The 15,760-nt window shown below is 44.4% G+C and overlaps 1 protein-coding gene across 1 annotated transcript in view; it reads right to left on the bottom strand.

Moving 5' to 3' along the window:
• The window catches only part of KIT (KIT proto-oncogene, receptor tyrosine kinase), a 57,356-nt gene that overhangs the window by 30,409 nt on the left and 11,187 nt on the right, over positions 1–15,760 (bottom strand). The window contains exons 2-4 of the mRNA XM_074822564.1: positions 7,977–8,216; positions 4,115–4,393; positions 490–626 (exon numbers count right to left, since the gene is read on the bottom strand). Coding sequence (XP_074678665.1) covers positions 490–626; positions 4,115–4,393; positions 7,977–8,216 — 656 coding nt within the window. The remainder of the gene's footprint in view (positions 1–489; positions 627–4,114; positions 4,394–7,976; positions 8,217–15,760) is intronic.

Below are 15,760 nucleotides of genomic sequence, written 5' to 3'. Positions count from 1 at the left end.
AGTTAGTGAGGCACACCATGTAATTTAAATGAATTAATCATTCCTGCGAATGCTTACTACTATTCCTGTCACACACAATCCCATGCTAATTAGCAGGTATTTTACTGTTAATGATAACGACTAGAATATGTAATTTGCAGTCCATGTGTTGATATTTGCAGCTCCCATTGATTGCAATGTGATGTGTAGGCACTCCGTGCTTCCGTATTTAGGCAGCCCAACAGAAGTCACCTAAATTTCACACTGAAGAGACAAACTTTAATTTCTGTTTAGGAAGAGAAGCCCGTGCAGATGCTTTTCCTCCCAGCGATCCGCATGGGCATGGGACAGCTATTGCTGGCCCCTCACCAGTCTGTGGGATGCATTACCTTTGGAAATACATCAAATCCAAAGTGATAAAGGATCAGGTATCCAAGACAAGCACATGAATGTCTACAGAGAGTTTGTGTACTGTGCTGAGGCATACGTGATACAATTAAATGAACTCACCCCATTTTTGTGAGAAATCCAACTAGCTTGTACACTGCTATCCACATCTGTGATTATGCATGTAACTTCAAATTCTTCCCCTTCTTTGAGAAGCTCGTAGCTTTTGGATAAGGTGATGACAGGAAGAGTTTTGTGAACTGGAAAACAATTTAGAAGTGCGTTACTTTTCATTAGCTTCAGAGTTTCCAAGGGGGGATAAAAATCAACAGTCATTAACTTTCCAATAAAATTTCAGGCCTCCAAGAGGTATTCAAATTTCTTGAACGTATTGCACAGTTGTTCCTTTACAACAAGCATATTTCTGCTTCAGTCTCCCTTCAAATTACACTTGAAGTTAGATAATACTTGTTAGAGCATAGCAACTTGCATGAAGGAACTTCAGTGATGTTGAACCATCAATGAGATGATTCATTCCATGACAGTGATTAAGAAGTTGTACTTTGGAACCAAAAACATGGTGAGGACCAGCCACTGAAGAACCACAACCTAGCATTAACTGCAACTGTTAATTACAAAATACTACAGCGGACAGGAAGTACTGTTTGACAGGTCCGTGAAAAGCCCCTGATGGACAGCCTAGGAAGGACAGGTACAGCTCAAGGACTTCAGCATACCTGCCCCTGAAAGCACCACAACCTCTACTCATGGTGATGGTTCACAGAGGTGGCTGGAACCAAGACCACAGACAAGTTCGTCACCCAAGAGGTAGGTGATTACAAGCAGCTGTGGGCTAGCTGTACCCCTGTTCTGCTTTGGGGTCTCTTTTGTCAACAGTCATGTATATGTCAGGACTATGTGTCTCTTATCTCTGCAAAGTTTTTCAGATCCCCCTTTGTTCCTTTCACAGTTTTTCTGTTTTCTTCATCCTTTCTTCAAATTTTCCTCATTTATGAGACTCCAATGGACTACACACTAGAGCTTTTATGCAGGAAGACTCACTTTCAAACTGAATGCAACATATATCAGATAAGGTTTTCCAGACTCTTCCTGCCTCTGACACAGGCTTTGTAGTTGTCTTAGGTAAATTATACGAAACTTAGGAAAACGCCACACTTTTCAGCCATTCATACATTAACAATAACGTTTTCCTCATGTTGCTGTAAGTGGCTAAGGAAGAGAACAAAGAAACATGTTTGCTCTCTTCAGATATAAAGGCTCACATAAAAATCCCCTCTGGCATTCAGCAGTACCCAAGAGACAGGAAGAAGCCAGTGCAGAAGGCGTGCTGTGTTCTCACACGCCAGAAACATCTATGGACAACCAAAACAAAGCCATAAAGTCACAAAGCCCCTCATTGTTTTGCGAAGGGCTGGACATAAACACTCCCTGTCCTATCCTAGCAAGGCTGGTGTACATCTGAGTATGCCTTCACAGCTCCCTGTTTCATGGATACCTCTTCTGTTTTTCTGCACCAGAAGCTCAGGCCTGGAGGTCTGAGTGCCACAGTTATGATTACAAAAACATTGCCCACCACAGGGTCTCTAACACACTTAAATCTTCAGCCAAGGAGAAAGTGGGAATTTTACCTGGTGAACTGAATAAGAACTGAACACTACAGCACAGTAATTACAACACTGAGGACAACAATGCTGCTTTGCTGCTGATGGCCTTCAGCAGAGGCTCCACTTACTACACACTTCCCCTCAGATGGAGAACATGGGCAGAACCCCCAGGTCTCACCAGCCACCTATGGCTGCCCACCATAAGTGGGCTACTGGCAATGGATGCCAGGTCAGCACCCTCCCATCTGAAGTCACCACTGTATTGAGCAAGTACAGATTTTTATCCTGTAAAAAATGAAATACTCCAATACTACAATCTGCGCTCTCCAATGTCAGAGAAATGTCAGTTATGCCAATCAACTGCTTGCTTTCTTTGGCCATCACTGAAAAAAATGTTGAAAAAAAAAAACTTGTTACAGAACAAACAAAAGAGACAGCAAGAACGGACTTGATTTTTATCATCAAAGGAGAATGCCAAAGATACCTGTACTAATTAAAGTTTTGTTCTCTTCTCTTTAATTGAAATTTAGTATTCATTAAAATTCACTGTAACAGAGTTTCCAAATCACCAGAAAAAGACTTCTTCAATTTGCCACAGCAAACTGCACACTTGAGATGGCCTCCGCTGCCCACCCCCTGCCCCGAGAATAGCACCAGGCAGGTCACACAGCCCCAGGCAGGTCACACAGCCCCAGCCATGGAGCCAACATCAACACGTCTCCACATCACACCACGGGGCAGCCCTCCTTCACCAGCGCTAGGGGCGGTGCTGGTGGTGGCCTGGCCTCAGTTCCTAACGCCTGGCATGAAACAGGCAGCAGGGAGGAAGCCCACCAGCCCACTGGCCCAAGCCATGTACCCCCTCCTGCGGCGGCAGCCTCAGCAGCACCAACTGCAATGGCATCGCTGACGGCTGGATGCCTCTGAAAGCACAAAGACAACCAACGCAGCCCCTACCCAGTGCTCTCCTTTCAACAACAAAAACCCAATGGGACACCTCAGCTACCTGAACAGAAATGACCTCGCAGTCAACAGAAACTCCCTGTGCACAACCTACGCATGTGCACGGACAGGGCATGCTCCCTCCCCAGACTTTACTGCAGCCTTTGCATCGTGCACACACTTTAGCAAAGACACGCTCTCGGCTGCAGCAAGGGGTTACCTCATTCAAAGAGCCCCAGAGCTACGTGCAGAACAAACTCATTTACTTGCCCCTGAGGAAGTGCCAAGCCAGCCTGGCTTGCTGAACTGCTCCCTCCACTTCTCTCCTGGGTATTTATACAGCAGATTAACGACACACAGGGTGACTGTAGGCTCCAAAATGCCCAGACAAAACCAGTCTGTAATGTACTGCACAGCCAGGCATTGGGCTTCTCCTCCCCAAACCTACCTAACCACCCAAACCTACGGCACAAAGGTAAGGCATCATCAATGGGTTTGCAGTGGAAAGAGGTGCATCTGGCAGCTCAGCCACAATGCACTCATCATGAGCTGGGCACACGGTTGCTGTTGTGACCATCCTCACTCATGAACATGGAAACAAACAAGGGCCCTCTGCTCCCCCAAGCTCTGCCTCTCCATGGAATCACTCTTCTTCAATGCCATCAATCAGTTCCTCCTGCTGTCACCTGTGGGCAACACACATATGAGTCAGGCACCCAAATCTCCACCTTGCCTGCACAAACCTGTCCAAACCTCAGGGTGCTGGTTTGTCCTCAAAGTTTAACAGCATAACCCACATTTCTTAGAATGGTGAAAAAAACACCTGGAAATCACCCAGAACAGAAAATCAAAGAGATCACAGCCAAACCTGCTCAGCACAGCCACAAACCAAGTGTCATGAGACCAGCCTGTGCCCTGACACAACTTGCCCAGAACAAGCTTTCTAAGCTGACCGCCTTCTTTTGGACAGCCTGCAATGGCCACAGGTGCCACAGAACAATCCCCTGGTGCACAAAACCTCTGGCTTTGAGTAGAAGACGACTCCAAAAGCCTCTAGAGGAGACCACCACTGCCAGTCACCCCCTGACAAGGTGAGGATACAAGGTAAGACTTCCCATCAGCTCCTAGGAGGTAAAGGGTAGAATCAGGTGCTCTACAAGAAGGCAAAAATCCTGTGTTACCTGGCCTCACATTCAGGAAAATGTGCTCCGATATTTTATCAACTCCATTGTGCCGGGCCAAGCACTGGTAGCAGCCCTTAAACGACCTCTGTACGTTCTTTATAATGATGCCTTTCTGAGGATTGGGAATGAACGTCATATTTTTGGGGAGACGTTTGCCATCACATTTTCTCAGTGTGAAATTTGAAACATCTGGATCTGTTAGCGGGCACACTAGCACGATGTCACTGTCTTCTTTTCCATAGATCAGAGAATCAACAAGGAAGAGCACATTTGGATCTGTGAAGAAACACAAAGACCTGTCAGAGAAGCTGACATTGCACAGGGAACTTCTGATGATCCTAACTCTGCAACGGGGCACTTACATCAAAGAAAGTTTTACATTCAGCCAGTAAAACTGAGTATTACCCAATTCATGGTTACCAAGAGACATTAAATTTTGTCCTAAAGGAGCAGCAGAACAGGAGGTGTGCAGTAGCATTCAATACCAGACACACTAAAGAATCATGTGCACTAAAAATAATCTTACTACTTTTGTATTTGGAAATGGAGATTATTTTTTGCCTTATTTAGTTCCAAAACCCTCCACCCCCAACAACAGTAAACAGATTTTCACAGACCATTAAAAGTAATTCGCTTTTAGCTAGTGGCAGGGCTGTAAGGTTTCATGCCCACAGGAGGATTTTGAAGAAATTTATGAGCAAATGGAAGTTGAAAAGCCCCTAAATTATGGTTTTCACTTCTGTAAAAGACATATCTAAATGAACACACATTGCTACCAGAGGAAGCACCAAACAACTTCTCTTTCTCTCTCCCCTCCCTGAAAGCAGGGGTTATTTTTAGCCTCCTTAGAAAAAAACTGGGCATACCAACAGCATATCTGATTGAAAAATCATCGTGTAATCTTTCACAAGGTAACTTTCCTAAAGCATTTCATCTTGGCCAACCACAGCACGCAAACACAGAGTACTCTGAATACTTCTATAACCAAAGTCGAAACCCATGACAGGTGATGACCTTGAAATGCTAAGAACCTGCCCGTTAATAGCACAAAATAAAGGATGGTGTGGTGACAAACATGCTGTAAAAGCTTATTTCAGCTCCCATCTGCCCTCCCTACAGAGTAGTATGAATTAGAAATGTAAAAACAGAGGGCAGAGTTTGCTTTCTTTTTTGGAAACTGGCTTTGTACAACTTGAATGATTAGAGATAACAAACCATGACTTAACAAGGAAGACTGAAAGAATTTGGGTAAGATGATGAACAATGTGTATTCAGTTTAAGACAAGAAGTAACAGGCTGAAAAAGAAGCATGGGACATTCACATAACCAATTAGGAAATGCTAAGTTGAAGGGTGCTCATCACTGAACAGAGAAGTTAATGGCTGGTTTCTAGCTTAGAGTCAGGGTGTAGTTTTCACCTCATTTGATACTGCTGCCCAAGAAGCCCCCACAAACTAAAAGCTTTGAAGCATCAGTCTAGAACTAGAGGATGGAGACTACTAACAAATGAAAAGCAAACCATGTCTGAACAGAACCAAAGCATGATGTTTTGCACATGAAGATACTTAAGACAAATGCTATGGACAGCTGTCACTCCTGAGCTGGAAGACTATGAACTAGAAGAGCTCATCTAAATGTCCCTGCTGACAGAGGCTTAACTGACTGGTTTCCTCTCAGTCCACTTTTTCTCCATTATGGACAGAGCCAAGATATCTTGACTATGCAGAAGGTATGGCTTCCCAAGAACAAAAAGACATTTTTGAAAATAGAAGGAACAAAGACCTGTTTCACTAACAGCTGAAGTTGCAGAGAAGGTCTTGGCTGGGGTAAGCAAAATTGCTGAGGTACTCCCCTCCCATCTTCCATCCCCCTCTGGAAGGCTGACATCATGGTGAGAAGACACGCAAGGATTTGGTGTAGAGAATCCAGGCACAAACAAGGCTGCTAAAAGTCATGCTCTTCCCTTCACAGCTTTCCATCCCAGGTACATCTTGGGTAGCACTTGCTTTCTGCACATACCTTAGGTTTTCAACACAAGATGCGGTGGTGCTTATCACTGCTTGTGCCTGAAAAGACTTGAGATCAAAATCAAGAGATTTTTCTCTCTTATGTAGGTGTCTGAACCAGCTTCATCTTCACTAAACTTGTCTGGATAGGGACACAAACTGCTTCTATAGATACAAGACAAACACTTTCTGTCAAAGCAGAAAGGTGAAAGAGGTAAGCACCTACAGTATGTCAACACTGTGACATTCTTGGTCACAGAAGCATAGAAAATTTGGTTTTAGTTGATCAAGATGGACGTAAGAGATAAACAGCTGCCACCACTTTATGTTCCATTTGCGACTGCGCAGATTGAGGTTCCTGGTCGTGTTCTCTCTTCATACCCAGCTTTACAAGCAGAAAGCATATGCGGTGCTTGTGGCAGTCCCACAAGCAGCTGAGCTCATGGTAGCATCTTCAAGGTGATGCAAGATGTCATTTAGACACAGTCTACTGCAAAATGATGGCCAACCTCACAAACATTTTACTGCTAGGAACTTGTCAAAGTGAAGCTTGCACATTTTTCACACAATTGAGACAAATTAACAACATGTTGCATGAGGGCCACACAACTTCACTGATGCTTTGGTAATCATGCTCCGTGGGAGGGTTGCCTGCTTTCCTGAGGTGAAGGAGTCAGTCACATAATGGAAGGCACAAACACATCTATGATCACAGCTGTCTGGGATAAGTACCATCAGGAAAACAGGCATGGTAGATAAAGTCAATAATATAGGTAACACACATGCCAGATTTCCTTTAGTCATAGTCTCAGAGAAACACAGGAGGTCAAGAAAACTCATCTGTGGTAGCTGCATGGCTATTTGGACAACTCAGGAGCGATTAAAGGAGCACTCTTTAAATTGTGTGGCCACTATGTCAGGTATCTTCCTTTGGGAAAATATTCTTCGCTGTGCTGTGCTGGTGTCTCCCTGTCTTGGGAGAACAACTTTGCCGTAACTCTCAAAGGATTGGCAGGGTTCAGAGGAGACTCTTTGAGACAACCCCTACTGGACAAGGAATGCTGTCTCCAAGAAAGTAGATGCCATAGTACTTTTCTCCATCAACAGGGAAGAAAGACCACCAGCGCTATGTGAAGGAGAATCAAAGTAACTGTCTTCCTCGGAAAGGAAAAGGGAATGCCAGGAATGGTAAACTGTCAGCTTGAGGGCAGATCACAGATCAGGAGCCAACAAAAGAGAAGAAATTTTTAAAAACACTGCGTAAAGAAGAAGGGTACTAACGGATTGTGAAAATGTGTCAGAGTAGAGGCACTTTTTTCCAGTCTGATACATTTCTGATTAGTCACGAGGTAGATCAGGAGCTGGAGGCAGAGGAATCATTGCTGCCTGCTGGCTTAAGCCTGAGAGCACAGTCTCAAAAAGCAAAATTCTTTAGCTAACTGACTCAATAAATGAAGAGCTTGGGGCCAAACCTTACCTGACTCCATGCTAATGGATGGCATGGAATTAAAAAGACATTTCTACATACTTCTTGCTTCCTCACAGCACAACTGACTCATACAACTAATTCAGGTCACTTGGCTACCTTCCAGAAAGAAAGCTGAGGTATATTTCACCATAAAAAAACATGGATGTAAAAAAAAACTCATTCAGAACTTTGCTCTGGCAACAAAGGCCATTGCAAGCAAAGCTGGGAGTGAGTTTTCTTTCTACTGGACAGGGAAGACTTCTACGAGACTGTGTTCTCCTTCTGTACCCCAAATTCGTCCCCTCCTCCAGCATTTACTGTCCTATTATTTTGGGAGTGGTAAAGTGGGGTGGAAAGCAAAAATAATGCCGTCATTGATACTTACCTTTCACAAAAACATAAAAAGACGTGACAATAATCCCTTTGCTTTTGCATATATATTTGCCTATGTCTCTGACTGTTGCATTTTTGGTGTACCACTCTTTCTCATTGGAACTCTTTGCTTTTGCCGACGGGTCAGAGTTCTGGAAATTCCAAGTCACAGGTCCATCCTCATTGCACCTCAGCCTTAATTCCTCCCCTTTATTCACAACCAGTGAAGATTCTTCATGGGGCAGTGAACAACCTGGGAGAAAAAAAAAAAAAGCACAAAATACAATGCCTGTCAATACAACACTCTCTCTTTTTTTCTGCAACAAAATTGTCATTTATAGTTGTATATATGCATTTAATATTTTGGGAGTTATTTCTTAAAAATACTAAGCCACCATGGCACTGTGCAATTCTACAGACACCTTCTGGGTTGCAAGACCTTCGTCAGACAGAGCAAATAACCACTGCAGATGGAAATTAGCCTTTGAAAAAACATTTGAAACTAGTTTCAGAAGCACCAGTTTCTGCAATGGTTTGGCTTTTGAATGGGAACAGACCCAAGCTATTTAAAAATTAAATTCAAGAACATATGAGCCTGATTCTACATGGCAGCACTTTTAATCATTCTTTGTCATTTACTCAGTATGTTGCCAAGAACTGAAGTTTCCTTGCTCAACAGTTATCTTTTTTTAACTGCTCTCTCATGTATTCAGAAGCTTGACTCACACTCTTATATTAGAAGTGTCCAGTTCAATGAAGACATCAGTACATGCTTTCCATACTTGCTTATTTCTTTAGTTGAAGTGCTAATTCGTCATTTCTTACCTCCAAAAAAATTTCATGCCAGCGCTACCAAATTAGTTTCACTGAGGCATCAATCTCCCAATCACCAAAGCTGCTCTAAATGACCTCTTAGCTTCTTTTTCATGGAATATGCCATAACACAACTTTTTAAAAGTTCTCAGAAAATAAAGCTGTGTAAAATTAGCAGCTTCAAGTCACAATTCCCAACCACTTCCCAACTTACACTGCATACCTGGAGAAAGAAGCACATTCAGGCTTCTCTGGCTCAGCTGTAAAGATAAGTCAAGCAGGGGGGTGCTGAGTTAGCATACCCCTGATGTGGAAGTCTTAGTGAACCTACAGAAGGGGAGTTCATAGGCGAAAATGAAGATAAATTCTTACTGCTATGGACCTACTTGAACATCATGAGAAAATATGAGAATATCAAGGTGGTCTTGAAGGAACAAACTCTTCCCCTTTCAGAGTAGCTCTTCAGTCCTACAAGCAATCCTCAGCTTAGAATAACTGCTGTTAGCTAATGTCCCTCTCATGTGAAGCACAGTTGTACAAGATTGTACAACATCCATATGTAGTAGCAGAGTCATGCCACTGAAAATACTACTTGCATTCAAAAACACACTCTGCAGCTCCGTTCAGAGCCTGAATTTCCCTACCCACACAGATGACAACAGACGTTCAACCAAAACAATCGGATTAATTAGTTGGGATGAGGTTGTATACTCCAGACTTAATTCACTCACCTCACAGCTTTAGTTCTTCTTAAGGCATATACCGGATTAAGACCAGGTCAGGTAACTGCTCCTCTTCCTGACAAATCCACCACAGAGCAGGAAGCAAAGGATGGTCAGACCACCTGCAGAGTCTAATTAATTTGTTTGTGGTCTGGGTTTTGGAGAGAGCCCTTGTTCTTTCCCCATCTCCCTCAGATTAAAATTTATTTACCAGTGCTAATCACAACAAGCAGTCATTTTTCCAGCGTCACCAGAAATTTTCCAAATGAGGTCCACTAACCTTGCATATACGCTTCTGTGACCGAATGCATAAACAACCACCACAGAAATAATAATTGCCAGAAAAAGGGAGAAAACCCCCACTTTTCAATTCTGCTACCTCAAAGCGCAGGTGTGAGCCTGAGCCATGACACAGCAGCTCAAAAAAGGAGAGTGCAAGTCTAACGTCTCAGGAGACCAGGTCCCAGCCAGCAGTGGCTCAGCAGGCAGGAGAGCAGGAAAAATGCTTTGTCTTGGACCCAGGGGTGCCTGACAGCAGGGGAGAGGCAAGGAGAGCTCTGATTTGCACACCCCCTCAGATCAGTGTCAGCACTTTTGGCACCTGAAAAGGCAGTGGGCAAAGACATCTGAGAAGGTCTCATGAAAGACCATGCAGGTCCTTCATGGGGACGTCTTTGGAAGACTTCTCTGCTGCTTCCCACAGAGCATAGGGTATTTCAAGTGACAAATGACATGAGCTGCATAAAACAGCAAAAGTGCAATGTGGTATGCCCACTCTGGCCCTAGGTCCTCAGATGAGTCAGGGAAGGCTGGGAAAGCAGAAGATCAGGACATCCTTCACTGGCATCACTCCCTGCCTGCGGCGAGCAAGGTCTCAGCCTGGGCCCTGCCAAGTGAGGTGGGCATGTAGCCGGGATGTGACGGCCCCCACTGCCCACCCCCTGCCTCACCACCGAGGACAACAACACCAGGCAGGTCACACAGCCCCAGGCAGGTCACACAGCCCCAGCCATGGAGCCAACATCAACACGTCCCCACATCACACCACGGGGCAGCCCTCCTTCACCAGCGCTAGGGGCGGTGCTGGTGGTGGCCTGGCCTCAGTTCCTAACGCCTGGCATGAAACAGGCAGCAGGGAGGAAGCCCACCAGCCCACTGGCCCAAGCCATGTACCCCCTCCTGCGGCAGCAGCCTCAGCAGCACCACTGCGATGGCATCGCTGACGGCTGGATGCCTCTGAAAGCACAAAGACAACCAACGCAGCCCCTACCCAGTGCTCTCCTTTCAACAACAAAAACCCAATGGGACACCTCAGCTACCTGAACAGAAATGACCTTGCAGTCAACAGAAACTCCCTGTGCACAACCTACGCATGTGCACGGACAGGGCATGCTCCCTCCCCAGACTTTACTGCAGCCTTTGCATCGTGCACACGCTTTAGTAGAGACACGCTCTCGGCTGCAGCAAGGGGTTACCTCATTCAAAGAGCCCCAGAGCTACGTGCAGAACAAACTCATTTACTTGCCCCTGAGGAAGTGCCAAGCCAGCCTGGCTTGCTGAACTGCTCCCTCCACTTCTCTCCTGGGTATTTATACAGCAGATTAACGACACACAGGGTGACTGTAGGCTCCAAAATGCCCAGACAAAACCAGTCTGTAATGTACTGCACAGCCAGGCATTGGGCTTCTCCTCCCCAAACCTACCTAACCACCCAAACCTACGGCACAAAGGTGTGTGAAGGTCAAAGGTAAGGCATCATCAACAGGTCTGCAGAGGAAAGGGACACATTGGAGGTAGCAGTGCATAAATTAACGTCATAACTGACATACTAAATGAGTGCAGATCTGTCAAACCATGCACACCGCTGTGATGTGTGCAAATGCTGACGGGCACTGCAGCAAGAAACCCTACCCCTTCCAAAGGCTGGCTCTTTAGTCCTACAAATAACCATCGCTCCACGCCCCTCTAATGCATAGCACAGTATTGCACAGTTGGACTGGATGTATAATAGCCATGCCTGAGCTGGGGGGGAACACTCCTCATACCAACACCACTTGCATGCAAAAACACACTCTGCAGCTCCATTCAGAGCCTGAATTTCCCTACTCACACAGATAACAACAGACATTCAACCAAAACAATCGGATAATTTGTTAGGATGAGGTTGTATACTCCAGACTTAATTCACTCACCTCACAGCTTTAGTTCTTCTTAAGGTATATACTGGATTAAGACCAGGTCAGGTAACTGCTCCTCTTCCTGACAAATCCACCACAGAGTAGGAAGCAAAGGATGGTCAGACCACCTGCAGAGCCTAATCGCTTGGTTTGTGGTCTGAGTTTTGGAGGGAGCCTTCGTTTACCCCCCATCTCCCTCAGATGAAGATTTATTTATCATTGCTAAATCCAACAGGCAGTCCACCAGCACTTGTTTTTCCAGCACCACCAGAAATTTTCCACGAGGTCCACTAATCCTCTACACAAACTCACATGACTGAACACATAAACAAGCATCCCAGAAATAATAATTGCCAGAAAGATTAAGAAAAACATAATTTCACATTTTTATGCAATGTTTATGACTCTTACCTACTCCTTCTCCTAGCACTCATTCTACCCATTCAGGTTAGGAGTTCAAAATTTTGCAGCACTTACTATCAGGACTATCTAACAAGTTGTTGGAAAGTTTTTAAAGGTGGTAAACAACACAGCAGAGCATGACTCCATCCAGAGCCACAAGAAATCCATTACGTACCGGAGATGAGGAACAAAAGGCAAAGAGGGAACAAGCATGCTGTGGCACTCCACAACAAAAGCCACGATATTCCAGTTGAAACCACCACTCGTATTTCGAGACAATCTTGCTACAGTTCCTTTTACACAGCCTACAAATTCTCAGCAAAACAATTTACAAATTGAATTAATGCCTCATGCAAAGCATTCCCACAATGTAAAGGGTTTTTTTTGTTGCCATCTGAAAATAATGTTTCTTCAAGAAAAGTATGGCAGTGTAGGACAAGAGGTTGTAAATGCAAGGACTATCAAATGTGCTTGGTATTACACACCTAAATATTGCCTGTCTTTAAAAAGGAAGAATTAAAATGGTGCTTAGAAAGATGGGAAAGACTTTGTTATCTTCTTTTTAGAGGAATAATTAAGTAACAGAAATCTGAGAGTTTAACCAACAATTTGTAATCCAGTGTACTAATCCCCACAGCATGTGTCCATCTGCTATCTCTTGACCTTTCCTCAGACTGCTAATGCCTCACGTCCGAGACTGCTCTATTTGTACTGCACCTGAGGCATGACAGGGCTCTTCCAGGCCCACTGTTGCTCTTGCACGCTCCAGTAACACCAGTCATGAGCATGTAACCATAACCATGACACTAATGCTAATAATTCGAGAATTGGTTGTGTTGACAGAATATACACCAAGCATGGTAAGAGATCTCTAAGTGCCAAACTCCACGGGATATGGCATTTGCTGTCTCCTCCCAGGGCTCCAGGCAGGACCATGACTCTACCAGTCACCAGCAGGATTGTAAACTCTCTGAGCAACAGGATGGAAGAACCCATCATTATGTCTCCACTGAAGATTTCCAGGTGTGGGTGTTATTCTGTTATCTGACCCACACCTGGGCATGCCTCTATCTCCTTACACCTTGGAAAAGAAGGTGGACCACTACTTCAATATTTGGCTGAGTGTCCCCACCTCTGAAGTACACCTGACCACAGGGACCCCACAGGACAAGGGGAAGAGAAGAAACCCATCCTCTGCCCCTATGGCTGATCAGTGGAGACAGATGATCACAGACGGTCACAGACTTTGGATCCTGCTGTGAAACACCCAACACTCCCCATAAACCGCATGCCCAGAGCATCACATTGGGGTTTTGGATGACCCTCTAGAGTTGGCCTCAAGGACAACCAGCAGGTAGTTATTATATGCTAACAACATATGCTGATAATGGCAAATATTTAATAATTAACAATGAAAAAATAAAAATAAATTGCAAAGCTCCGAGTTAGAAGCCCAAGATACATTTTGGATGTTCTAAATTTGTGTCTCCCAGAGAAGAGTACTCCACTACCCTAGCTTCTCCTTGTAATATAACAAATCTGAGATAAAAACTACAATGCTGGGATCACTTGTGAACAAGGCTGTGTAACTGAAAAAAGAAGCAGAATACATGAATATATTACAAGCAGCTTCCTAAGCCCTAAAAATGAAGGGAGAAGGAGGAAAGAGGGGGAGTACAGCAGTTGTGACTTCTGCATGAAGAAGGAACATCTGGAAAACCAGGCTGAAGGAATTAGAAAATGAAACAGCTCTAGATAATACTGATAGGAAATGCAGGTCAAATTGCAAGGATATGATTAAAGACAGCAGAATGTTCCTGTAACAATTAAGGGATGTGCAAACAAAAAAAGCTTTGGATAAGGAGTGCACCATCCTGCAAAAAAAAAATACAGTTTATGCTGGAGCTTTTCAGCCTCAACCACAACACTGCTGTAGCACGGAAAAGCACATCAGGTGCAAGTCTGTATCATGCTCACAAACAACTGGAAACCATCTTCAGCTGCTGAGCAAACAACGGACATGGGACTGGCATGGAATAAGATGCAAAGTCAAGCACTGTGGATTTTATTCCCAGCTCTGCCACAGATTTCCTGCGCAACTTTAGGCCAACAGGTTAGTCCCTCTGTGGCTGTTTCCTCTTTCAACTCTTATCTAAACATTAAAAGGAACAAGAAGTTTGTGGCAGCTCTATAACACAACAGATTGCTTTCAAAGAAACAAAACCAAATCAAACCAAACTCCCTGTGCCTTATCCCACTCACTTCCACATTAAACTTATCTCAAACATCTCCCAAGACAGGGGCACAACGCAGCTGCACCGTACAGCCACAACCTGCTCACACCCCGTAGAGCCTTTCTGCGAAGTCCGAGGGACTGGCAGCGACCTGCCAGCAGGTTCATTGCTACCCAGCAAGAGCAAATCCCCCTCCCTGCCTCTCCCAGGCTGGGACACACTGTCAGGACATGGCAGGCTCCTCTGAGCTTCTGCCTCTTCCCCCTGTGGTTGTCCATAACCTTCGTAATCATCAGCAGTCCCCATGTAAGCTGACAAACACTGCACAGCGAAAACAATGACCTGACCATGACCTGATCCTGACCATGATTTCTAAACCAGTTAACGTTTTTCTATGACAAATGCACTGAGAAGCTAAACTTCAAGGGACAAAATGCCCGTGACTTTCGTGTAAGATTGCGGTGATTGGGTACAATTAGAGAGGCTTTCTTTTCAGTGCCTATTCATTCGGGGCACTGGGTTCATTTCAAGGGTTATCGCACAGACCTCACTCACCACATTTTTCAGTTTCTCATCTACAACAACATAAGAGAGCAGAAACAAGAGATACGCTTTATCAGTTAAAGTAGTGGCACTGTTGTAGATGCAATGGTCCAGGGATATCAGCAAGACATAGCTTGCAAGGAAGTAATATCCTCTTTCAGTATACCCAGCACTGCTGGAAAAATGAACATGTTTTCAGACACACAAGTCTCCTGCAGATCTGAACGAACAGCAGAAGCTAAAACATCTCTTTCACACAAGCGCAGAAGTCTTAGCCAGAAGCCTGCCCAGTCTTCCTTACAGTATTAGTTGGTGTAATTGAAGAGTACTGCCTTTCCAACTCTGTCTTTTATTTGTTAAAATCACTATGACACTTGACATATGCTACGATGGAGATTAATTTAAGACCTTTTCAATTATATTTTCTTTGTCCTGCCATTTCATGCCCCAAGGAAACAAATAAAGTGCCAAACTCGCATGTTAATCACACTGAAACAACTTTAATTTACTCTGATGTATAAAATCTCCCAGATTTTTCGAAGGAGAGATGTTATCATATGCTTACTTGTTTTGTTCCACTTCACTAAACAGACACTCTCCCTTATGCTAGATGAAAAGTTTAGCAATGGCAAATGTCAATTTTAAATGATTTGATCTGAAAGCTACATCAGATCCCATTTCAGCTAGGCTGCGGGGGAAAAGAAGGCTAGCAGTGTAGTCTCTTACTTCACGAAAGAAACCATTCACACCAACACCCATGCTAGTGTCTTCTTCAAAGACATAGACCAAAAAAGACCAAAGACGTGATTGTCCCCTGCAAGGGTCACGGACTCTTAGCATATATGAATGCCATAAACCCTTGCTGACAGAAATGATGACCAGCTCCTCTGTCCCAACTTCATCTTG

This window comes from Strix aluco, chromosome 4, assembly GCF_031877795.1.
Source record: "Strix aluco isolate bStrAlu1 chromosome 4, bStrAlu1.hap1, whole genome shotgun sequence".
Classification (NCBI taxonomy): Eukaryota; Metazoa; Chordata; class Aves; order Strigiformes; family Strigidae; genus Strix; species Strix aluco.
This window is presented reverse-complemented; position numbering and strand designations above follow the sequence as displayed.